The sequence below is a fragment of the Engraulis encrasicolus genome, chromosome 19 (genome assembly GCF_034702125.1).
Source record: "Engraulis encrasicolus isolate BLACKSEA-1 chromosome 19, IST_EnEncr_1.0, whole genome shotgun sequence".
In the NCBI taxonomy this organism is placed as follows: domain Eukaryota; kingdom Metazoa; phylum Chordata; class Actinopteri; order Clupeiformes; family Engraulidae; genus Engraulis; species Engraulis encrasicolus.
Window position 1 is genome coordinate 28762802 of NC_085875.1, and position 25507 is coordinate 28788308.

General features: G+C 46.1%; 2 protein-coding genes across 2 annotated transcripts in view; one reads left to right on the plus strand and one right to left on the minus strand.

Moving 5' to 3' along the window:
• LOC134469833 (IgGFc-binding protein-like) overlaps nt 1-14412 on the minus strand; it is a 123075-nt gene extending 108663 nt beyond the window's left edge. Inside the window, exons 1-2 of the mRNA XM_063223863.1 lie at nt 14225-14412; nt 13856-14013 (exon numbers count right to left, since the gene is read on the minus strand). Of these exons, the coding sequence (XP_063079933.1) occupies nt 13856-14013; nt 14225-14412 (346 nt within the window). The remainder of the gene's footprint in view (nt 1-13855; nt 14014-14224) is intronic.
• Nucleotides 14413-17771: 3359 nt separating this feature from the next.
• Nucleotides 17772-19223, plus strand: LOC134469834 (uncharacterized). The gene has a single exon (XM_063223864.1). It carries the CDS (start codon nt 17772-17774, stop codon nt 19221-19223), a length of 1452 nt encoding a protein of 483 aa, XP_063079934.1.
• Nucleotides 19224-25507: the final 6284 nt, after the last annotated feature.

Sequence of the window (25507 nt, forward strand, 5' to 3'; positions counted from 1 at the left end):
GTGTTGAGCTGGGCATTCTTTATCACCTGTCTTTTAAAATTGTGGAATAGTATATAATGGGATTCCAAAGTTGTTGTTTTCTTTTTTGATGTGTTGAGCAGCTGCGTGTTTAACCCATTGATGCCTTAAGCACCTGTAAGAAACGCCTGCCGAATGCCTAAGCCCTTGTTGGGAAAGTTGCCCTCAGCCTATTAAAACCTAAATATCTCCGCCTCTGATGCACATAAAAACATGAAATTGCATGTCAAACCCCAAGACCCTCATCTTGCATTAGAATGTTTTCATTCAGCTGTAACATACCCATATTTTTATTTAAAAATCTAAAATCTCAAGAGCCTAAATGCAGCGTATATGTCGCTCCAGGCACCAAAGGTTAAACAACATATACGAGTGATCAGGTTATTGGTTGTACAGCTGCAATTATGTATTCTACTAGTTGTGCTCAGCCCTGCTTAGGGTAGGCTTACGAATCTTGTGTCTTCGGCCAGGAGATGCTCCTCACTGCAAACCAGGAGCCATCACTGCAGATGCAAGGAGTCCCCTCCTTCAAGGTGGCCATAGCCCCCTGAGCGCCCAGACCCGGAGTGCGGGGGGCACTCGCCATTCCGACATAGCACCATTCCGACATGACGCCATTGCGACATCCCGTCATTCCGACATTTTGGTATCACCATTCCGACAATTTAATGTCACCATTCCGACACTTGTGGGGAGCTGTCCATGGTCATGGTGCGAGAGATCGCTCGTGCGTCGGCAGCAATCCACCCCCCCCCCTCCTTTTTCTTAAATGTAAAAAAAATAATGATCCCCACCAGCGCAGGATATTTTTTGGGAGAGACCGCTCTGCGTGTTAACACTTGACCGCGGTGAAAAGTGAAAAGCTGCCGAAAATAAAAAGCACAAAAGTGACACTGACAAAGTACAACGTACAGACACACATAATTGTCTTTAAAATAGAGCCTAAATCAAGTTCATTGGCTGAATAATGATCCCCATGAGCGCAGGATATTGGGAGAGAGCGCAGGATATTGGGAGAGAGACCGCTCGTGCGTCGGCAGCAATCCACGCACCACCCACACCCCCACCCCCTCCTTTTTTTTAACATGTAAAAAAATAATGATCCCCATGAGCGCGATATTATTTATTATTTAAGCGTCTTAACACTTGACCGCGGTGAAAAGTGAAAAGCTGCCGAAAATAAAAAGCACAAAAGTGACACTTCGTACAGTTCTTAGCAGCAGCTATGTTTTAAACAATTTCTGAATACAGCTTAGGCCTACATCTCGCACACATTTATTCAACAACAACGCCATGTTCAAACAAACACACGCAACACTTTCACACTCCAAACATTCTGCTTGCATGCATTCAGCTCAGGTCATACAAACATCGAATTAAACAGCAACCCGCCCAACCGACACACTGATAAGCAGGCACATGTACCCTATAAAGGAAATACCGAAACTGATTAGTAAAAACAAAGACTGGGGGACTCCACTATGAAAGGGGGAAAATGGTGGAAACATCCAATTAAGTGCAGATAGGGGCGCGCATGCAGGTTACAGCAGCGGCGGTCGCAATGCGGAGGATCCAACTAGTACGGAGGACATATCGGCGAATTTCCATACAAAAGCAATTAATTAATTAATCAGTTTGATGATCATAATGTTGTGCCCACTGACGTTAACCAAAACCAAAAACACCTTGTTGCACCATGCGCAAATTGACAAGGCTAAAGACTGATGTTCCAGTCGTCCAAACAGCCACCCAAAGTATGACTATTCAAAAAGAACCTTCACCATTTTTTACTATGCTGTAGCCACGTTAAGTAAAGGGTTTTTATTGCAACTCCTCAACTTTTGCGATTTATTGGAACTCGTGCATATGTGCATGAAGCCTATTAAACTTTCTGAACTGATGCCCGACATACAAAGCCACGACCTATAGCCTATGTTGTCCTATATGTTTTTGTAAGACACAAAATATTTCCTGAATCTCATTATAACTAAACGTAAAAAGGAAGGCCTACATATCAGAGCATGTCTTTGGCATTTCGCTTCAGGTCTTTAGTACATCCTATCAGCTGCGTGTTTAAATCCTGGCTTGGCGTTGCATGCCCATGCCCAATTAATTCCCATGTCTGCGACAGAATAGGCCTATAAAGTCTCCGTTTTTTTCATGACGATCAATTTCCTTGTTCGTTCTTCAGCATGCATGTAAGTGTCATATGCTGGCGGACAGCTGAGATCCACATCCAATGATATTAATGCCACGTTACTGTAAGCCTACAGAGAAGCGGAGAAGCACTTTTAAAAGTCAGCAAATACAATGTGGCTGTTACTGTGGGAATTAAGAGGCAATGATCAGCCTTTTAAATCAGTTTTTAATTTCCGGAATTGTCTAGGCAACACACCAAACTCATTTTTTTACAAAACGTTTCATCATGTTATTATTTCAATCAACCTGTTACGCACCAAAACGCTCAGCTGGGTTCCCGCGAAAGGGACACATTGCGTTTCCATCTCGTTATCTCACCTCAACTACTCGCCTTGTGTTAGTGAAAATGAGCTGAGGTTAGATTCATCCCCCCATTTAGCATATATCACGCCCATGTTGGGGTACGCGCTGTTTTTCGGAGGGGTGTGGTAATATTTCAGGGGGGAGAATACGCGCAGGATCAAAGCGCGTAAAACCGACTTAAGTGGAGACGGGAGAATTCCGCCCGTCGTGCGTAATTCTCTCCAGCATGCGCTGGAAAATAAACATTTTCATGAATGTTATTTTCCTAGGCTTCGTCATTTTAAGGCATACGGTGTGTGTGGTGCGAGCGGTGTGTGTTGTGCATGTGTGCGAGCGAATGTCTAGCTCTGGCCGCTCCTCCCGGTGTAGGCCTAAATAAGCATAGCATACATAAGTTTACAAATAAACTTAACCAAAACAAAGACTTAAACATAAGCGGAAAGTGGCCAGACCACCTTTCACACGCGGACTGTCCCCCTTCCCTTTCATTTAAGGGGAGCTGTCCATGGAAAGAAACGGGTAGCCTAGGCCTATATCTCATACACATTTCTTTACCAACGCCAAGCTCAACCACTTTCACACTCCAAACATTCTGCTTGCATGCATTCAGCTCAGGTCATAGCCTACAAACATCGAATTAAACAGCAACCCGCCCAACCGAGATTCAGATCTTTTTTTGCATCTCAACTCCCACGGTAACATAGGCTACACATTGCATTTACCGGTGTTCTAGTGCTCTGTATTTGCGATACGCAGCTCTTTTGGCTTCATTGCTGGAGAACTGTAGGCTATAGGCTATGCCTACAATAGTCTAGGCTACACAATGTCAGCGACAAGGCATTGAATTGGGAAGTGGTGAATCGCAGCTGTTCGTCAGTAGCCCCAGCTGGGGGGCGCACAGCGAACTGTCCACACACGTGGTGCTGAAATCATTTGTAGTTCATCTGTCAGCGAACCGAATGCCAGCGTTGTCCTGAATACAGCTTATGAGGCTTCATTTTGATTGACAGCATTCTGGGTGGTAAAATAACTTGAGGCAATTGTCACTTTTGTGCTTTTTATTTTCGGCAGCTTTTCACTTTTCACCGCGGTCAAGTGTTAAGACGCACGAGCGGTCTCTCTCCCAAAAAATATCCTGCGCTCGTGGGGATCATTATTTTTTTACATGTAAAAAAAAAAGGATGGGGGCGGGGGGTGGATTGCTGCCGACGCACGAGCGGTCTCTCTCCCAAAAAATATCCTGCGCTCCTGGGAATCATTATTCAGCCAATGAACTTGATTTAGGTTCTATTTTAAAGACAATTATGTATGTCTGTACGTTAAGCACCATCGGGAAGCCGCTGTTTATCGGTGTAGGCAATTGTCACAAAAACAAATAGCATCAGTTTTACACTGGCAAATGAAATATCGGCTACACAACGAGCCATCACCCCTTATCATCAGTAAATTACTGAGTGGGTGCGATCATTCTGGCTTGACTTGCGTGTGTCTTTTTCTCGGCTTTTGCAGCTGGTGCAGCCCTATTATTCCATGGTGAGCTGTCCACGCGTGTGGTGCTGAAATCGCGTGTCGGAATGCTGGTATGTTGAAAAAAAACAACATACCACCATTCCGACAAAAGAAAAATTGAATTTCGGAATGAGGGGACGTTTCATTTCTGAAGACAATATCAGCATTCCGACAATTGAACGTCAATGTCGGAATGACGGTATGTCGGAATGGCAGCATGTAACCCCGGAGTGCAGCAGCGTAAGCCACCAGCTCCACCCACGGCTCCACAAGCCTTTCGTCCCCCCAGCGCAGCCGGACCCAGCTCCGTATAAAGCAACGCGCCCGAGGATGCTCTGGAGGTCTCCAGCCACCCCCGTTCCTGGACCAAGCACCGCTTTGTACCCTCATCAGTGACAACCAAGTCGGGTGCGAACACCTCAGCGGGGGACATGGCAGTCAAGAAGCGGACCTAGCCCCCGACATAATAAGGCGGCTACTTCGGTAGACGTCGTCACCCCCCACACAGTCACAGGGCTATCCCTCACAAAGGGAGCCGAATTGGATATCAGGGGGTTGCGCAGGGTCACGTGACGTCACTCACCCACTCATGGTCACCCACAGACATGCCGCCAGGGGGAAGCCCCGGGATAGCAAATAACAACTGGCCAGGGCAGCAGGGTGGAATTTCTTTCCCCCAGGTCCCTAATGTAGGCCTAACACCGATTACGGTCATCTTAAATGCTACACACCGTACTGAATGCTTCACCACGCGTGCTCTTCAAGGGCACTTCATGACGTGTGTTAAGCAATACTGGAAACTGTGATGATAATGGTGCCTCCCAGCTTCACACAGATTTCCCACACCTAACACCTTTTTGCCCTGGTTTTAAGCGTCGTAATATTACTTCATCCCGGATGTTAGTGTATTTTTCGACCAGCTGGGAGATACTCCGGAGGAGGACATTACCCCTGCCCAAGGGCTACAGTATCCTATGGGCTTGGCAAGAGCACGCTTAAACCTGAATGCCACCGGGCTTCCGGACAATGTCATCAGGACGATTCAAGGGGCTAGAGCTCAATCTACCAGATCAACATATAACCTGAAGTGGGCTGTCGTCGAATGCTGGTGTGACCAACACGGCAAGACAGCTTTTCAATGTTCAATACCAATGGTGCTGTCCTTTTTACAGAACTTACTGTAGGGAGCCAAGGGGCGTCTCTACCATTAAAGTCTCCCTAGCAGCCATTTCAGCATGCAACGTGGGATTTGACCCCACTGTTGCCAGATGGGGCGGTTACCTGCCCAATAGGGCTACTTGGGATGGCCGTCTGAGGGGTTTTTCTGCCATTTAGGGCCCATACGATTTGTTGAAATTGGGCGGAATTTAGCGCAATGTGGCGGTTTTTGACAACCTTTTGGGCAGGATTTGATCAGACACATCTGGCAATTCTGTTTGGCCCCAGTACCCTGGCGCCCACACACTAGTGTGCCGTTTCATGATAATTAGAGGTGCCAGGCGCTTACGCCCTGTACTACGACAGACAGTACCCCTGGTGGAAATATTTGGTGTTTGATTAGTAAACACTAGTTGTTCCATTAGTAAATACGTAGGTGTTCCGTTAGTTGCGTAGCAACTGCCTTTCCCAAGATCTTGTAATATAAGTGTAACATGAAATAATATTTCTTTATTATTTCTTTAGTGAATTCTTTAGTGACTCTGCTCCATTCTTTAATGACTCTGCTTCGTGAGCCGTCTAATGGAGGAGTTTATTTTTTCCTTTTGGATTTTTTGGCCGGCTTAAGAAATTAGGACATTTATTTTATTGATGCCATTGATGAATTCATTACAACGTGTTCAGATCTGTGCTTTCCATCACAGGGTCCCAGGTTACTTCACATTGTTCTAATTGCAGTGTTGATAGGTCCTACTCAGACACTATAAGTTTGGCTGCATTAATTAGACCAATATTTAATTGACAAAACAAATTGGCCCTCATTTATCAAACTTGTGTAGAAGCCATCGCAGAAATGAGCGCAGATCTCGTCATACGACGAAGCTCACGTGAGATTTACTAAACATGTGTACCTCTCCAATCCCATCGTAAGAGCATACGGCTGTTGATAAATCCAGCGTCTGAAAACCATCGTAATTAGAATAATCACACCTTCTCTAAAACGGCGGGAAGGAGACCACACCCCTCAGTTTGCGACATGGAAAGACGCAAACCGGCTAAAACATCCACGTTTCTGGTTGATTGACAGCTTGAAATTAGGCTTTACGCGAGGTAGACAACAAAATAACACGTAGAAATAATCAACAGCAGTAGTCAACAGTGTTTCGGTTCTCAATATGTAAGGGGTAGAGATTGATTTCCAAATACTTACAATGAATTTTTGATTGACTACAGTAGACATAATGAAGATATTTTGTACATCTATATTATTATATTACCACCTTTGGCAGCAACTACATTCATTTTTTCATTTCGAAATGAAAAGGGGTTAAAAGGGAGGTCATCGGTGTGTGTTTCAACCTTTCAGTACATTGAAATTGTACATTTTGAGTCTGCACCTGGCCTCACGATCGTGCAATCTCAGGGTCGCAAGAAAATCAAAACTGTTTGAAATCCTGGTTGTGGCTCGTGCGTAAATCGCACAGTTAAAGCAGTGCTACGACCCAATTTGACACTTCACATGCACAAATGAATAGGGCAGTGCGATTTGCTGTTGAGCGCGACCTCATCTCCACCTCAGGTGCGTATGTTCCCTCCTCCTCCTTTGCAGACCGGGGAAACATGCCTGTCGCGTCGCACAGTGTTGCACATTTGGCTCGCATCCGACTGTCGGCTCGTATAGTGTGAGGACGTGAGTCGTGAGATGTGAACTTTTAAATAGTGAAATTCCATCGTGCAGTGTGAGCAGGAGCTTAATACCCACGAGTGAAAATATCGCACAGTGTATGCCCGGCTTAAAATAGATGGGTGTGCGTTTTGAATGAAATCCTGTGGAGAGTATCTTGATTTGCTTTTGTAGTCACAGTGCATGTTGACATGCATGCTTCTTTAGGTGTAATTCAGATTTCCAATGTTGACAGCATTCATACATCTCCAATCGATGTCAGTCCCACTACCATGCTTGACTAGCCAGATGATGCACTTCTTTGGTAAAATTCACTTGTTTACCACCACACATGCTTAACACCATCTAAAGCAAATTTGTTTATCTTGGTCTCATCAGACCACACGACATGGTTCCAGTGATCCATATCCTTGGTCTGTTCATCTCTCTTGAGACCATAAACAAATTTGCTTTAGATGGCGTCAAGCATGTGTGGTGGTAAACAAGTGAGTTTTACATAAAAAGTGCATCATCTGGCTTGTCAAGCATGGTTGTGAGACTGACATGGTTTGGCGATGTATGGATGCCGTCAACCAGAGATGTGGACTTGTGACTTGTGACTTGGACTGACTTGTGACTTCAATCACAAATGACTCGACTTGAGACTTGATTTGCCAATATTAGGAATAACTTGTGACTTGACTCGACTTGTACGCTACTGACTTGAGACTTGACTCGATGTATTATTTTTGTTTGCATTTGTGTGTGAAAAACATGCATGAAAGAAAGAAAAAATAAACGATTTACCTTTAACCATAGTCACAAACCAAAAATATGATCAATTGTGGGTTGCATATTCACCCCAAAAAAACATGAAGCCGTGTCTGCAGCCGTGGTGTAATGGTTAGGTAGTTGGGCTGAAGATCACAGAGTTGCAGGTTTGAATCCCACTCTTAGACCCACCTATCCCTACACCTCCATCCATGACTAGAGTGCCCTTGAGCAAGGCACCTAACCCCACATTGTTCCAAGGACTGTCATCAATATGTGCATTGGATAAAAGATTAAAGTAATTTAATGAATAATTATAAACCGTGGTAAAACCATGGTCAGTTTTCACCACCTCTATCGCTAACTTCCGGACGTGGCGCACACAGTTTGCACTGCTCCTTGCTCTCCCAACTTGCAGTGTTTATTTGTGTTAAAATGTGTCTTTCGAAATGTCTATCGTCGGAAACTATGTCGGAACGCACGTACAGTCGGCAACAGCTGTTGCAGATATGAATGGACAACTTAAGTGATGTATTGGAAATACCAACAGAGACACTGGAAGAACTGGGGATACTTAGGGACCCGTCTGCCTCACCTACACGGAGAAGCCGAAAGCGATACTCCAGAACTAGGAAGAGGGGCAAACGAGGTGGCGTCGAAACACGGCTTGCAGCCAACCCAACTCGTCCAGCAATACCATCAATTCTCTTGGCAAACGTAAGATCTCTGGACAATAAGATGGATGACATACGGCTACTAAGATCAGCGAACAAAACCGTGAGGAACTGCTGTGTGACTGTGTTCACGGAATCATGGCTGAACGACGGCATACCCCACTAGGCTTTACAACTGGAGCAACTAACGTGCCACCGAGCGGACAGAGCCCTTGCAGAGAAAAAACAAGGGGGAGGAATATGTGTTTACACACATGATGCTTGGTGCAAAAATACTATGGTGGTACAGAGGCACTGCTCTCCACTAGTGGAGTTCATGGTCATCAAGTGCCGACCCTTCTATTTACCAAGAGAAATATCCGCTATTCTACTAGTCGCAGTGTATCTCGCTCCCAGCAACAACAACAGCGTCAGAAGCGAGGCACTGAACGAGCTGCATCGGGGCATCAGTGAACAACAAGATGCACACCCAGATGCCTTCACAGTAGTCCTGGGAGATTTTAACCACGGAAATCTCAAAACAGTACTTCCAAAATTTCACCAACATGTTAACTTCCCTAAAAGAGGACAAAACACCCTGGACCTAGTTTACACCCCTCAGAGAGGAGCATACAAGGCAAAGCCCATCTTACAGCCAGCTTACAGACAAAGGGCAAAACTCACCACACCAGTTCTGAAGGAGGTGAGAACATGGCCAGAGGGGGCCGTCTCACGACTACAGGACTGCTTCGGAACCACAGATTGGGACATTTTCAAAACAGCTGCCACCCACAGCAACCACATTGACATTGAGGAGTACAAAGACACCGTGACCTCCTACATCACAAAATGCATCGATGATGTTACAGAAATAAAACACATCACCATCAGGGCCAACCAGAAGCCATGGTTCACAGGAGACGTTCACCGACTGCTGAGGGCCAGAGACAAAGCCTTCAGAGCAGGAGATGTAGCTGGCCTAAAAACAGCAAGGGCAAACCTGTCCCAGGGCACCAGGAAAGCAAAAAAGGAATACTCTGACAAAATAACAACACACTTCAAAGACAGCAGAGATGCACAGAGCCTGTGGCAGGGCATACAGGCCATCACGAACTATAAGCCTGCACCACGAAGCTGTGACAACAACACCTCTCTGCTAAACGACCTGAACAGTTTCTTTGCCCGTTTTGAAGCACAAAATGACACTCATCCACAGAAAACTCCCCCTCCCCCCCATGATCAACCCCTGTACCTGTCCTCTGCCAGTGTGAAGAGGACACTGGCCACCATCAACCCACGTAAAGCAGCTGGCCCAGACAACATACCTGGCCGAGTGTTGAAGGATTGTGCAGAAGAGCTGAAGGATGTCTTCACAGACATCTTTAACATCTCTCTGGAGCAAGCAGTCATCCCATCACTTTTCAAAGCTGCTACCATCATACCCGTGCCGAAGAAATCATCACCATCATGCTTCAATGACTACCATCCTGTAGCACTGACGCCCATAATCATGAAGTGCTTCGAACGGTTAGTCCTGTCACACATCAAAGCCACCCTACCCCCCACCCTGGACCCCTACCAGTTCGCATACCGAGCCAAGCGATCCACGGAGGATGCAATTTGCTCTGCCCTCCATCCAGCCCTCACCCACTTGGACAATAAAGACTCATATGTGAGAATGCTGTTCATTGACTTCAGTTCAGCATTCAATACCATAATACCACAGCAACTCATCAGAAAACTGGACAAACTAGGTTTCAGCACCTCCCTCTGCAACTGGCTGCTGGACTTCCTGATGCAGAGACCACAAGCAGTATGGGTAGGGAATAACACCTCAAGTACCCTGACCCTGAGCACGGGGGCTCCGCAAGGTTGTGTTCTCAGCCCCCTGCTGTTCACGCTGATGACACATGACTGCACAACGACCCACAGCATTAACCATCCAGTGAAGTTTGCGGATGATACAACACTGGTGGGCCTCATCACCAAGGGCGATGAGACTCACTACAGAGAAGAAGAAGTCCTGCTGAATGTCAACAAGACCAAGGAGATTGTTGTCAACTTTCAGAGGGTCCAAAACCAACTGCCACCACTGACCATCGACGGTGATGCTGTGGAGAGAGTGAGCAGCACCAAGTTCCTTGGAGTGCACATCAGCAACGACCTCTCTTGGACCACCAACACTACATCACTGGCGAAGAAGGCCCCTCAGCGTCTCTACTTCTTGCGCAAACTAAAGAAGGCAAGTGCTACACCCTCCATCATGACAACATTCTACAGAGGAACCATAGAGAGCGTCATGTCCAGCTGCATCACAGTGTGGGGAGGAAGCTGCACGGAGAAAAACAGGAAGACACTCCAGCGTGTTGTGAACACACCGAAGATGATCACTGGAGTACCACTCCCCTCCCTGCAGGACATTTACACCACACGCCTCAACCGGAAAGCACTGATGATCATCAAAGACACAAGCCAACCTGCACACAAACTGTTCAGCCTCCTGCCCTCTGGAAAGAGGTACAGGCGCCTCCGTTCCCGTACCACCAGGCTTGCAAGCAGCTCAATGCACCAACCAATCAAGATACTGAACACTCAACCCACTCTCCCTCCACTGTCAGCCTCTAGCCAGCCAGGCCACTGACAAACCCCCCCCATCCCCACCACCATATCTGCGACTGAACATTCCACCTGCACTACTATATTTGTGACTGAACTTTCAACCTGCACTAACTCAAAACATGTGTAACAGGTTGGACTAGGTCCCCTGTTAGTGTGAATGTTGTAATTGAAAACAGCTGCCCGTGTGGGCGAGGGTGGAGCCCTTCCGGTTAGTATAAATTGCCTACTATGTTGGCTGTTAGCCAGGTGTGGCTAACCTCGGTACCGGTTGGCGCTTGGGGAAGCCCTGTACGCTGGGTGCAGTAGGTGATGTTGGCATGTTGGGTTTTGGACCCATACTGTAGCGCATATTAGAGCGCAGCTGAAATGCGGACGCCAGGTTGCCGCATGTAGCCTAACCAGCTTGAAGGTAAGCCCTTCTGCACTGTGCACCTGGCGATACCCAATTATGTTTGTACTGTGGCTAATGTGATGTTGTTTCACTGCAGCATTGCATGGCGAAGCGAGGGTCAACCGTAGGCTTCCAGACTCGGTCCGGTGCTTCCTAGTTGCAACTTAAGGTAATTTCAAATTTACCGTCACTCTGTGCCTGTGGCTTTCACGCCACACCTTGCACATTGATAATGTCATTTCCCTGGCGTTAACCCAGTCTGTCTTGTGCTTTCTAGGTTGAGCACATATTGTCAATGGGCTGAGGTGGGGGGACGCCGCCGACTTTTCCCGGTGTTTGTGTTTGTTATTTTGCCTTTTACCACCACGAGCTCTCTTAGTAGTGGCAGGTTGAGATTAGTAGCTTCATCGTGTAAACTTATTGGTGAGGTGTAGATCCCCTGAGTGGTATAGTAAACCCTCTCTGCCAAGAGGCCTGATTTGATAAACATAGGCTACCTCTTCACTGTGAATCATTTCAGTGTGCTGTGACTTCTTTTGTTTATTTTGATTTATGTTGTGTGTACAGTTTGATTGCAGTGTTCTTTAGCATTCACAGTGCAGTGTGTAGGTAACACGCTCAGTAAATTACCTGTACTAGCCTACTCAGTGCTCTCGCACTTCAGCCGTCACTGTTTCACGATATCTATCTGCATTGACTTCAGTGGAGTTGACACTCTGTTTGTGTATATAAACTCATGTGAACTGCCTGCACATTTTTGAATACAAATAAGACTGAAAGCAGAAGAAAATAAAAACTATTGTATGTGCAACAGCTGTGTCATCCTTTGTCATCTAGAACCTGTCGGGGAAAATTGTGTTTTTAACATCTGGGTTGTCTCACCCTTTAACGAGACTGGCGTAGTCACCTTTTTAAAACCTAATTACTTAAAAGTCTGAAATCTTAGTAACCCCACTCTGCTACACATGCACACACACGCGCGCGCGCGCACACACACACACACACACACACACACACACACACACACACACACACACACACACACACACACACACACAAGCACACTGCACTTTCTGCACTAAACCCAAACATACACACACTGACACACAACTCACACACACACACACACACACACACACACACACACACACACACACACACACACACACACACACACACACACACACACACACACACACACACACACACACACACACACACACAGACGCACACCGCACTTTCTACCTGCACTAAACACACACACACACACACTGCTGCTGGTGTACTTGATAGACCTATTTTAATATTTATTTTTCTTCAAAATGCTACTATTACTATGTCAGAACGCTATAAAGGACTTTTAGAAAAAGCACAACAAATACTTAATGTATGTTCTCTACAAGTCTTCTGTTGTCCAGTCTTGCACTTTAAATGTCTGTATGAGCACTGTCTATGTCCATACTGTCTTATGTCCATGTATGAGTACTGTCTATGTCTATACTGTCTATGTCCTTACCTAGATTAGTCTATGTCTGCATGGGAAAGCAAGAAATGTAATTTCAAATTCTTTGTATGACCAGTGCATGTAAAGAAATTGACAATAAAACCAACTTGACTTGACAAAACTATGGTCCAACTTACAGTATAGTTAAACCTAGTAAAACCAAATACCAATGCCGAACCATGCTCAAAAAACTGAAATCATGGTATAGGCCTACCATGGTCGTAAGGGACATGACTGGCGAAGGGGGACATGTAAAGCAGTGTGGACAGCATGAATGCTGTCAACATTGGCAATCTGAAATACACCTAAAAGAAACATGCATGTCAACATGCACTGTGACTACTGAAGCAGATCATGATATTCTCCATAGGATTGCATTCAAATCTCACACCAATCTATTTAAGCCAGATGCAGACTCAAAATGTAAAAGTTCAATGCAAAGAAAGGTTGAAACGCACACTGATGGCCTCCCTTGTCATCCCTTTTCATTTCGTTTCATTTCGAGACGATTCGAGCCAACATAGCCCCTTCTCTACCGGATTTTAATCTGGGGTGTAAAACATTATGTTAAAACATTAATCGCTGTATTTTGTTTTTTTCTGAGTGAACAAGAAATGTAAGCGGTTATATATGTTGTTAAAAGGTCACTAATCATTGTGTCAAAGTTACATTTCTGTAATGCTTTCCTAAGAAAAGATATACTCAAAAATCTGCAAAACTGTGAGGGGTGTATTCACTTTTGTGATATACTGTAGAAGTTGGCTTATAGCCAAAATATACAATGTAAAAACATTTTGTAATTATGTAGGTCACATATTTATGATAATGAGTTGTTGAGCTACAACTGCTGCTCAAGTTGATGATCATAGGCATCTCAAGTCCAACTTGAAAACAGCGTACACCATCTGAGAGCAGTCGTAGGATTTCATCTTTCCTGCGCTTACGATGAGATTTGATAAATGCCATCTGGTCGTACAAAAAGAACGTAAGCACACGACGTACGTACGATTCTCGTCGTACACTGCTTTGATAAATGAGGGCCATTATAGTGTCGGTAATATCCTTACCTTCAACTTGAATGCTGCTGATACTGATACTGAACTGGTCTAAAACTGGACTGTTGGATGAAACGGCGTCTACAAGGCAGCTGTTCACGTCGCTTACAGGAGGAGCACCAAACAATGTGTTGAATATGAGGACTATAGCTGCAAACACCGATCCTTCACTAGAACGACAAGGAAACAAACACATGAAGGTATGACAAATCAACACTCACAGTAAAATTACATGACAACAACATGTGAGAGGCTTTTAAAGGGGGTGTAGCATAATGTTGTATGTGCCTTTAAGCCACAGCGGCAATTTTCTGTGGCGTGGTGTGTCATGTGAGTGAGGAGCACCAATTGCCAAGAATTCAGTGTCTTTTAAAGCGCTACACCTGCTTCATTTTGGCGGCGGCTGGTCGATCATTTGTCTCTGTGTTGTCACTGGGAGAGCCCGCGCCCGTAGGCATCTGTATTCCACGGGGATGTGGAAGCCCTCGTGGGGTTGTCTGGTGTGGTGTGTCTTTTGACCAAGAGCGTAACCGCTTCTTGAATTTCTGCTGAACTGCTGGTGTGGGCATTTTCTCAACTTCTCCCGGTAGGCTATGCCCCCGTTCTCTTTCTAATATTTCGTTCGGTCTCTCACATATGGGGAATAGCACTGTTATTACGCAACTACGAAGCACCAATGACACCACGTCTGTCGCAGACAGACCAATCACAGCTGTGATACGGAGGGCCCCCCCTCCCAATAAATACGCATGTATCACGCTGGATAGTCATTCTACGCACTCTTCCCCGTGAAGACTACTTACCACCGAACGATGGCTACTTCTAGCAAGTCAACGGTTCATCGGGCATGCGAGGACTTAACCCCTCGCCTCTGCCCTACCAGGTGCGGATCAATGATTTCGGCCAGGGATCCGCACTCCATGTGCATCACGTGCATGGGACCAAAGCACGCCCAGCGTGCTCTAGCTGACCCCGACTGCTGCCCCCACTGCTCCGGCATGCAGACGAAGGTTCTCAAACGTCGCCTGCGGGTGGTGCCGACGTCTCAGGATGGTCCTAGCCTAGCTAACGCTGAAGCTAGCAACGAGGCGAGCCGTAACGGCTCTGAGGCGAGCGCGAGCGCAGCGCCTCCCTCATCGGAGGACAAGTCAACAGCGTCGGCTCCGAAAATGTCCTGGGGCGACGTAATGGACGTGGAGACTCCTTTACCCCCACCTCTTTGAGGACCAGCTCCTCCGAGAGGCGGTGGAGGACTTCGAGGATGAGGACGAAGAGAGCCTTTCCCCTCTTCACCAAGACATCGAGGAAGACGACGAGGATGCTATCCTCCCGTCGGCTCAGGTTAGCAGACCACCGAGCGCAGCCAGCGCGGCGGGACTGCCCAACAACTTTGGCTTGATTGATCTCTGTCGCAGAGCGGCAGCCAAGCTCGTGATCGACTGGCCGGCTCCTGAAGACGAAGCGGGCGCATCCCGTGATCTCTTCGACGGGAAGAGGCTACCCCCACAGGTCACCCCAGCTAAACAACTGCTCCCTGCGGTACCTGCATGGCGGAGATGAAAAGATATTGGGATAAACACTTTTCCCACCGCGTTCCCGTCAAGGGTTTCACACAAGTGGACGTGCACGGAATGGATGGTTTGGGGCTCTCACTCCCCCCAACGGTGGAGCCTTCCGTGGCGAACCATTTAAACCCGAGTCGGAGGACTCCATCCGCCGCCAACTTTTCCCTCCCCGGGAAAGCAGAATGTTTTTCTGCCTCCATTCTGCAGAAAATGTATAAGTCATCGGGCCTCGGGGTCAGAGCCCTCAATGCTACCTCGCTCCTAACCGCCTACCAGGCTGAGCTGATGGACGAGATGGGAAAGCAACTCGATGCAGGAACCCCAAACCCAGTGGTGTGGGAGGAGATATGCTACATTACGGACCTGAACCTCCGTACATTCCGCGGTGCTATTCAAAGTTGTGGACGAGCCATGGGCCTCGCAATTGTGGGAGAAAGGGCACTGTGGCACAATCTTTCTAGCCTAACCGACAAAGACAAAGCCGACCTCCTCGATGCCCCCATCGATCCGAGGGCATTATTCGGTCCAGCGATCGCAGCCATGCGTGAAAAATGCGACGTGCATAAGAAGGAGGGTGAAGCTTTCGATGTGTGCCTTCCTCGCAGACCCGCGCCACAAGCAGCACCGGGGACCCGCACTCCTGCCCCACCACCCCAACCACCTCAACCGAGGACCTTCCAGCAAGCGGCCAGGGCCCCAAGGCAGCAGCAGGTCGAGCAACCAGCGAACCCTCAACCAAGGGCACAGGGCCCTAGGTCATGGTCGAGAAACGCCTTCTCCTCGGCAAGTTCCAGGCCCCGGCAAAACAACCCCCATAGGCCCAAGAAGAGGCGCGACACTTAGGCTGTAGCCTACACACAGCGGGGAAAATCCAGCTCCAAGGGCTCCCTGGCATGCAGCCCCCCGCAACGACGACGAGTCACCCCCTCCTGTCAAACGGAGGAGGCTACAGTCGCCAAACATCTGTGTTCCTTGTGCACCGGACAGTTACACACCGTTGCACCAAGCACACACACACACAAATTACACCGCACCTCAGCCTCTCAAGAGAGACAGCTGCAGGGCTCATGTTTCAAAAATAAAATGTTTTGTCACGGCCAAATACCCGCCGTCTCACAAACATTGTGTTCCAATAAAATGTCATTATGCCTCGGTCAAATTCCCCCCGTCGCACAATCATTTGGACAAAACACTCTCATGTCTTCCCCAGCCCCTCGCGGAGACCCGCTGGGTAAAGCCAGTTTTTCACAAAATAATAAAGCCCAGGAAAGACCCTCTGTCGGCCCCTCTGGTGCACTCCCAGAGTCCTCCACCAGAGGGCCACACAACACAACAAATAAATTGCATAGGCCCGCTGTCTCTGCATGCGGAGGCATGGCGGGCGTGCGGTACCCATCCATGGGTTATGTCAACCATCACACAGGGTTACAGACTTCAGTTCGGGACAAAACCAACGCGTTTCAACAGGGTTTTGGTTTCTACGGCACAGGGAGAGGCAGCACAGGTTTTAGAAGCCGAAATAGCTACCCTTCTAAGCAAAGGGGCAATTCAGAGGGTACCAGAGGGGAAAATCGAGACAGGTTTTTATTCCCGGTACTTCATAATTCCCAAACGGGATGGGGGCTTACGCCCCATCCTCGACCTACGTGTCCTGAACAATCACTTACGCAAGTTCACATTCAGAATGCTCACATACAAAACACTCTTCCAGTCGATCCGAAGAGGCGACTGGTTCACGACCATGGATCTCATGGATGCCTATTTTCACATAGGGGTGTTACCGGTCCACAGAAAATATCTGAGATTCGCTTTTCAAGGCATTGCATACGAGTACACCAGAATACCGTTTGGGTGGCATCAGCCCTGTAAGTCGTCCCAATGGGTCTATTGCAGAGTAATGATATCGGCTCAGTGTCTCGCAGCGCTTCGCTGGTGGCAAGAGCCAGCGATATTCCACATGGGCTCCAGCCTAGGAGTGGTGTCTGTGAGAGCAGTGATATCAACGGATGCCTCACTGACGGGGTGGGGTGCAGTGTACGACGGCAGAACAGCAAGCGGAGTCTGGCCAGTACACCTCCGAGATTATCACATAAATGCCCTGGAAATGCTGGCAGTGAGTCAAGCTCTCAAACATTTTCTCCCTCTTATTCGCGGTTGTCATGTGCTGATCAGAACGGACAACACGACCGTGGTGGCTTACATAAACAGGCAAGGAGGAACGCGCTCGCTCCAGTTACACAGATTGGTGCGCCAGCTTGTGTTATGGGCGGGAGCGCACCTGGCCTCGATACGAGCCACGCACGTTCCGGGCGCGCTAAACAGCGGAGCAGATCTCCTGTCTGGGGGACCCCTCTCTACGGAGAATGGACAATACACCCTCAGGTTGTTGCGACAATTTGGGCAAGATTCGGCAGGGCTGCCGTAGATCTCTTCGCCTCGCACGAAAACGCCCAATGTCCTCTGTACTTCTCTCTAAGGGACACAGATGCGCCTTTGGGTGTGGACGCGCTTGCTCACCCGTGGCCAAACGCGCTGCTTTACGCATTCCCTCCCCTGAGCCTCATCTCCCCAACGCTGACGAGGGTGAGAGAGCACGGTCTGTCTCTCCTCCTCGTAGCCCCACTATGGCCAGGGAGAGCATGGATAGCAGAGATTACCCAACTACCCTCGGGGAAACCATGGCAGCTTCCCCTACGCAGGGATCTCCTTCGCCAAGCGAGAGGGCAGATATTCCACCCCCACCCAGACAGACTGGCCCTCTGGGTCTGGCCCGTGAAAGGTTTAATTTGAATGCGGTTGGCCTCCCGGATAACGTGATTGCCACAATTCAAAGCGCACAAGCCCCTTCCACTCGTTCTCTTTACGATAACAAATTGAGGGTCTTCGAGAAGTGGTGTGACGAGAATCAGACCAGGACGTTTCAGTGCTCTGTGTCTGAGGTGCTTTGTGTCTTGCAGTCTTTATTGGACAAGGGCAAGGCTTTTTCTACAATTAAGGTCTACTTGGCTGCCATATCCGCATGTCATGTGGGATTTGATGGCGCGTCAGTGGGAAAGCATCCTCTGGTGAGCCGCTTTATGAAAGGTGTGCGGCGCTTACGCCCCCCAACAAAGCAGACATTTCCCTCCTGGGATCTGTCGGTCGTTCTGGATGAGCTTTCAGAGCCCCCATTTGAGCCCATGGAAAACATTGCATTTAAACAACTCTCGCTAAAAACAGTGCTGTTACTCGCGCTTGTTTCGGCTAAGAGGGTAGGGGAATTACGCGCTCTCTCTGTACACCCGTCGTGCCTGCAGGTTAGCGAGGAAGGAAAAAGAGCGTTACTCAGTCCAAACCCGTCCTTCGTACCAAAAGTGATTGAGGCTTCTTACAGATGCTCATCTTTGGATCTGAACGCTTTCCACCCTCCGCCGTTTTCTTCGAGGGAGGAGGAAAGATGGCACCGGCTCTGCCCGGTGCACGCGTTGCGCATTTATGTGGACAGAACGAAGGCTTTTCGCAAGACGGATCAGCTGTTTGTGTCATGGAGCGCAGCTCGTCGTGGGCTTCCTATCTCATCCCAGCGCCTCTCTCACTGGATGGTGGAAGCTATCGGTTCGGCTTATGAGGCCAGAGGCATGCAGCCTCCAGCGCGCCTAAAAGCGCACTCCACGAGAGGGATGGCCACCTCCTGGGCGCTGTTCAGGGGGATATCAGTCAGTGATATTTGCTCTTCAGCAAGCTGGGAAAGTGCGCACACGTTTACCAGATTTTACAGTTTGGACGTTACTAAACCCTCTCTAGCTCACGCAGTCCTTGGGGTGGGCATTCAATAGATCTGTGGGCTTGTCTGTCGTGGACAACAGCATGCAATCCGGGAGTGGGCCAAATCTCCCCATATGTGAGAGACCGAACGAAATATTAGAAAGAGAATGACCGGTTTCTTAACGAAACCCCGGTTCTCTGAATAATATGAGTGAGGTCTCTCACCGCGCTTCCCTTCTTGCATTACGCACGGGGAAGAGTGCATGCTAAGAATGACTATCCAGCGTGATACATGCGTATTTATTGGGAGGGGGGGCCCTCTGTATCACAGCTGTGATTGGTATGTCTGCGACAGACGTGGTGTCATTGGTGCTTCGTAGTTGGGTAATAATAGTGCTATTCCCCATATGTGAGAGACCTCACTCATATTATTCAGAGAACCGGAGTTTCGTTAAGAAATCGGTCGTTTTCCCTACGACTGATTGTATCTTAATTATGAACACTACTCTCACTCACTGCCCTCACCCTGTTCTAGGCATCTGGTGTACCTAGCCTGTTAGCGTGTAAGCCAGGACCCATATTTTCACATATTGGTATCACCTGGGGTGGCAAAGTCTATCAATGATGCAGAAGACTGTAGGAGGGTGGGTCAAATCCCCATTATTGGTATATCATATCTGCAGAGTGTGGGCCTTCAGGAAATATATGAGTTTGCTAGTTTAATATAAATTATACACCTATTTAGGCCCAAAACCCATAACTGCCCAATGGATTTCAATGGAAATCAATGCATTTCAATGTAATGCAAAGCACATTACATAACTAAGGTATAGTGGAATGTAGTTGTGAGATGCCTCAATGCACTATATCACATCTACTGTGTACAGTATAGACCTAAGAAAATATATGGATTGGATAGCCTACTACAAATAAGTTATTTTAGACCCACAACTCATGGCCGTCCATTAAAAATCAATACATTTACACGTATGCAGACTTTAGGACTTTACAGAACTTAAAGTGATACTGTCCCATTTTTGGAAATTAGCTTATTTTACACCTTCCCTTGAGTTAAATAATAGGGTTTTACCGTTCTCCTGTACTTTCAACCGTTTTCTAGTTATGACAGTGCAAATTTTACCTCCAAGCTAACAGTTAACATTGAGTCCTATGAGACCAGTTAGCCGCGAGCTGGTCTCATAGGACTCAATGTTAACTGCTAGCATGGAGGTAAAATTTGCACTACCATACCCCGAGAACGGTTGAAAGTACAAGAGAACGGTAAAACCCTATTATTTAAGTCCAGGAGAGGTGTAAAATAAGCTTATTTCCAAAAATGGGACAGTATCACTTTAAGTTCGGATAGAGGAAGTTGGGAGATGTTTCAATACACATTATGAACCTTTGGAAAACATATGGATTAGATTGCTTAACGCACATCATTCAGGTACTTTAGATGCTGACCATTGAAATGCAAATGCAAGTTCTGCAAGTACATTGCAGAACTAAGGTAGAGGAATGTAGGAAGTTGGGAGATGTCACAACACAAATAATATCACATCCAGTGAAAGCCTATATACATGATGTTAAATAATCTTTTATTCAGTCAGTGGGCCAGGACACATTTAGCCTATATTTCGAATAAATTAAAGTGATGGCAGGCATGTGCTGGAGATGCATGCTAAGATGCCTAAGATGTCCTAAAATGGACCAGAATCAGCCAGATTGGGCTATTATATCTAGTCTTCCAATAAACCCAGTCAGGAAGAGATTCAGTGTTTGCGCTAGCTGTATAGAAAACATGGTGAATGATAAATGATAAAGTTGAATTTAGGAGCTGTTTGCCATTTGTTGGGTCCTGTGGCTTTTTCCCCATCCAATTAGCATCATTGGTGATGGCTGGTTGCTGGTGCAACAAATTGGAGAATGATGGGGTTAAGTTTCATGAACAGTTTCAATTTCTGAGTGGTGAGTTGATTTTAGAACACATGACACTAAGGGCCTCTGACTCAGTTCCTCTGGCTTATGAGGGTGCCTTTGAACTTTATACTCTAAATCCTGACTGGTAAGCGACAGGGTGATCATACCTGTGCTTTTGGTGGCTGTGAGACCCTTGCTTCCCACATCCCTCAGACGTTTTGGTGATGTACAGGTATGTTGCCACACACTTTCTGCATCTAACCTCTTCAGTGCAGACTTCAATTTCCCGGTACAACTTTCCATGGTACAATGTACTAAATAATAAGCTGGTTGTCTGAGGGCATGTGGGGGCAATACCCAAAGGAAATGGCTGTATGAAGAGGAAACTGAAGGATACACCAATATCTCCAGCCTTCTTGGGAGCTGATGCTGCCTCATTCCCATCGCAGGTCTCCACTTGCACTAAGTAACCACAAGTGATGACTTTTCCCTCACCACTGATCTCACAATACAGTATGTCGGAATTCAGTGTCATCTGTAGCCATGCCTTGGTGCACTGCAAGTTGTGAGATTGGTAATGGACATCTTGAAACTTCAAGCCACATCTTGATGTAAGCTGAAAGTCCTCTTTACAATTCCTATTCAAATGGGGTCTTTCTTAAATGGGGGGGCACATCACCCAGAGAAGCTCATGGGGTATGGCACCAAAGACATCAGCAAGATCCAGGAAGATGACATGGAGGTTCTTTTTTTCCAGCTTTGCTGTTTGGAATTAGTGTCCGGTCATGCTGTGTGTTACCCAGACATGCCACCCTTTGAACAGTATCAACGTGCATGATTGGCCATCCTTTGTGAAATAACACTGAACATGAGATTACTTTCCAAAGATCAGGACCCTACCTGCTCTACACATGCAGTGAATGATTTCAATTCACTTTGTTTGTTTCACTCTACTATTAGACTTGGAGGCAACAATCAATGCAAGGCACATATACTAGTTTCCCTTGAATATCTTTTCTATCAAATCCCTGTGAGATTCCTTCTGCCCTCCAGCATATTTGTTGTGGAGTTATATTCCCTCCATTTGTTGTGGAGTTATATTGTGTGGTGTTCACACAAGTCTGTAGTATAGTTATTGTTCATCATGTACTTACTCATTCTCCAACATCTCAGTCACAACACATATTAAATTAATCAGGACTCACCTGAGGCCATGTCTGTCTTTATCATGATGAACCTAGTCTTATGTGTCTTTGACACTAGAGCAGTCAACACACCCAACATACCCAGCTAGTCAGATTGTACGGTATGTTTAAAAAAAGACACATTTTCAGAAAAAGTAATGGTCAAGTTTAGTTCCAGACAAAATGAAAATACCGTTATGCAGGATCTCCATGCACTGGTCTTGAAACTGAAGTGAGTGCAATTGCAATTGCATCTTCCAGTTTTCTCCACTACACTTTAGACCTACTTTCATTCTGTAATATAGCCTAGTTTGATTTGATTTTCAATGGATTGCTAGATGAATTTTGAGTCTAAAATAAATACACATATCAAGCCCATTTGTTTTCCAAAGGTCTAGCTATATAATGTGCATTGAGAGATCTGTCAACTTACATTTGATCTATACCTTAGTTCTGTAATTCACTTTGCATTACCTTGAAATGCTTTGATTTTCAATGGACGACTATGAGGTTTAGGTCTAAAATAACTCTGTATTGTGTATCAAACTGTCTAATGCAGGGGTACCCGACCTATTCCAACTCGGGGTCCCCTTGAAATGTTCATACTTCTTCAGGGCTCATCACTGACTGAATAAATAAAACAAAACATACACGACAAACAAATATGACTTTCATTTTTAGAAAATTATTTTAAGTCCCACTTGGAATACAGCAAGGGCCAACCAGTGGGTCCAGGCCTAAAGTTTGAGAATCACTTATCTACTCCATATGGCCTACCTTCTAAAGGTCTACATACTCTAGATGTGATATAATATGCATTGGGACAACTCCCAATTTCCTACATTCCTCTACAACACAGTTCTGTAATATACTTTGTATTACATTGAAATGCATTGGTTTTCATTCATATCCATTGAACAATTGTGAGTTCTAGGCCTAAAATAGCAGCATACCTTACATTAGGCAATCAAACCCACGTATTCTGAAAGCACACACTCTCCAGATATGATATAGAAAAAGTTGGGATCCAACCTATCCCCCTGGGATCTCCTAACAAAGTACTTTGCACTTTGAAATGCATTGATTTATAATGAGCGGCCATGAGGTGTGGGTCTAAAAAACTGTGTTATTTGTAGTAAGCTATTCAATCCATATATTTTCTTAGGTCTACACTCTAGATGTGATGTAATGTGCATTGAGAGATCTCCCAACTCCCTATATTCCTCTATACCTTAGTTATGTAATGTGTTTGGCATTATATTGAAATGCATTGATTTCCATTGAAATCCATTGGGCAGTTATAGGTTGTGGGCCTAAATAGGTGTATAATTTCTATAAAACTAGCAAACCCATATATTTCCTGAAAGCCCACACTCTACAGATATGATATAGCAAGTATTAGGATTTGACCCATCCTTCTACAGCCTCTGCATCAATCTAACCTTGCATTATATTGATGAAAAAGTGTACAACGGATATATTTTGACCTATATAATTCATAGGAAAGTACATTATCCATCAAAACTGTATATTTTTAAAAACCCCTAAGTAGTCTACATGTGACATAACATCAATAAAAACATCTCTTCATCACAGACACTTGCATACACCTACATCCATACATAGGCATGTATTGCGAAATGCACTGGGTGTCATTATAAAAGTGAGTAGAAATATAAGAAAGCTATCACTTCCAGAGGGCTATCATACCAAATAATGTCCCTCAGGCATGGAGGATTACAAAAAACATTGATAGACTTTGCCACCTCCGGTGATACCAACTTCTGCTTCGGCCCATGGACTATGTCCGTCTCCCTGTGTTTCCGTGGCTGATCTGTTGGTGATGCGCCTCTCCCGTGTGGTATGGCTGACCATCTTACCACCATGTCGCCTCTTTATTAAGTGGCCTATGTTGCGGCTGGTTACTCAAACCTTTCCCCCGATCATTTCTGTCTGCAGGTAGCCTATGATCTCTGTGTGTAGTGACGGCTCTTGACGCGCTGCTGTTTTTGTTCTCGCCAGTCAGTTCTTGCGAATGAATGAATGAATGAATGAATGAATGAATGAATGAATGAATGAATGAATGAATGAATGAATGAATGTGTGTGGAGAGTGTAATGTGTGAAAGTGATGTGGCTGCGCACATTGGACTTTCAGCGAATGTATGCGTGTGTATGTGGTGTAATCCTTTCTGTTGTTTGGTTCCATTATTTCTGATTTTCATTGTGTTTTATTTTATTTTGCAGCTTATCCGTGTTGACCGTGCCGGGTGCACCACAGCTGTAATTGGGACTACCTCATGCACAGTAGCTCTTCGTTTGCCGTGCCAAGGCCTTGTGCCGAGTGTAATTTGGTGTGCTGTGTTAGTAATTTCCTTCCATGCATGCTTATATTCTACTAGATGTGCTTGCTGTGCTAATGGTGTGTTGCAGTGTGGTATCTTGTAAAGAAGCTACTTTAACAGAGGAAAAGCTATAGCTTGTGCTCATTCTTATGTGGGTGTCCTGCCTCCTGTCAGCAAACTACTGTTTCGTTTGTTGTTTTCATGTTAGTCCTTTTTAAGTATTTTTCTATGTTATACACCCTCCTGTATTAAAAGAAGAGATCAACTGTTCCCCCTAATTCTGTTTCTGTCGTTCCTTACGGACCTGTTATGCTGATGACACACAGATTTATATGCCCCTTAAACACTGTAATACAAATGCTTTTAATCAACTAATTGACTGCCTTGAGGACATTAAAGCATGGATGGCCCTAAATTTTTTAAGTTTTAACGAAAGTAAAACCGAGGTCCTTGTCTTTCGGCCTAGTACTACCTCTGCCCCCCCAAAGGACTTAGGCCCCCTCAAACCATATGTAAAAGACTCAGCAAAAAACCTTGGGGTGTTTTTAGACTCATTTTTTAGTATGGAGAAACAGGTCAATATGGTTGTTAAGTCTAGTTTTTATCAGTTACGAGTAGTATCCAAGGCCAAACCCTTTTTATCTTTTAAAAACTTTGAAAGAGTCATCCATGCTTTTATCTCATCACGCCTTGATTACTGCAATGCCTTGTATGCTGGCCTCAGTGCTTCCTCCCTCTCCCGCCTGCAACTTGTGCAAAACGCTGCTGCCCGCCTCCTTACTAAAACTCGAAGGCGGGAGCATATCACGCCTGTGCTTGCTGCTCTTCACTGGCTCCCTATACGCTACAGAGTAGATTTTAAGATTCTTTTATTTGTTTTTAAAGCTCTTCATGGCCTGGCACCATC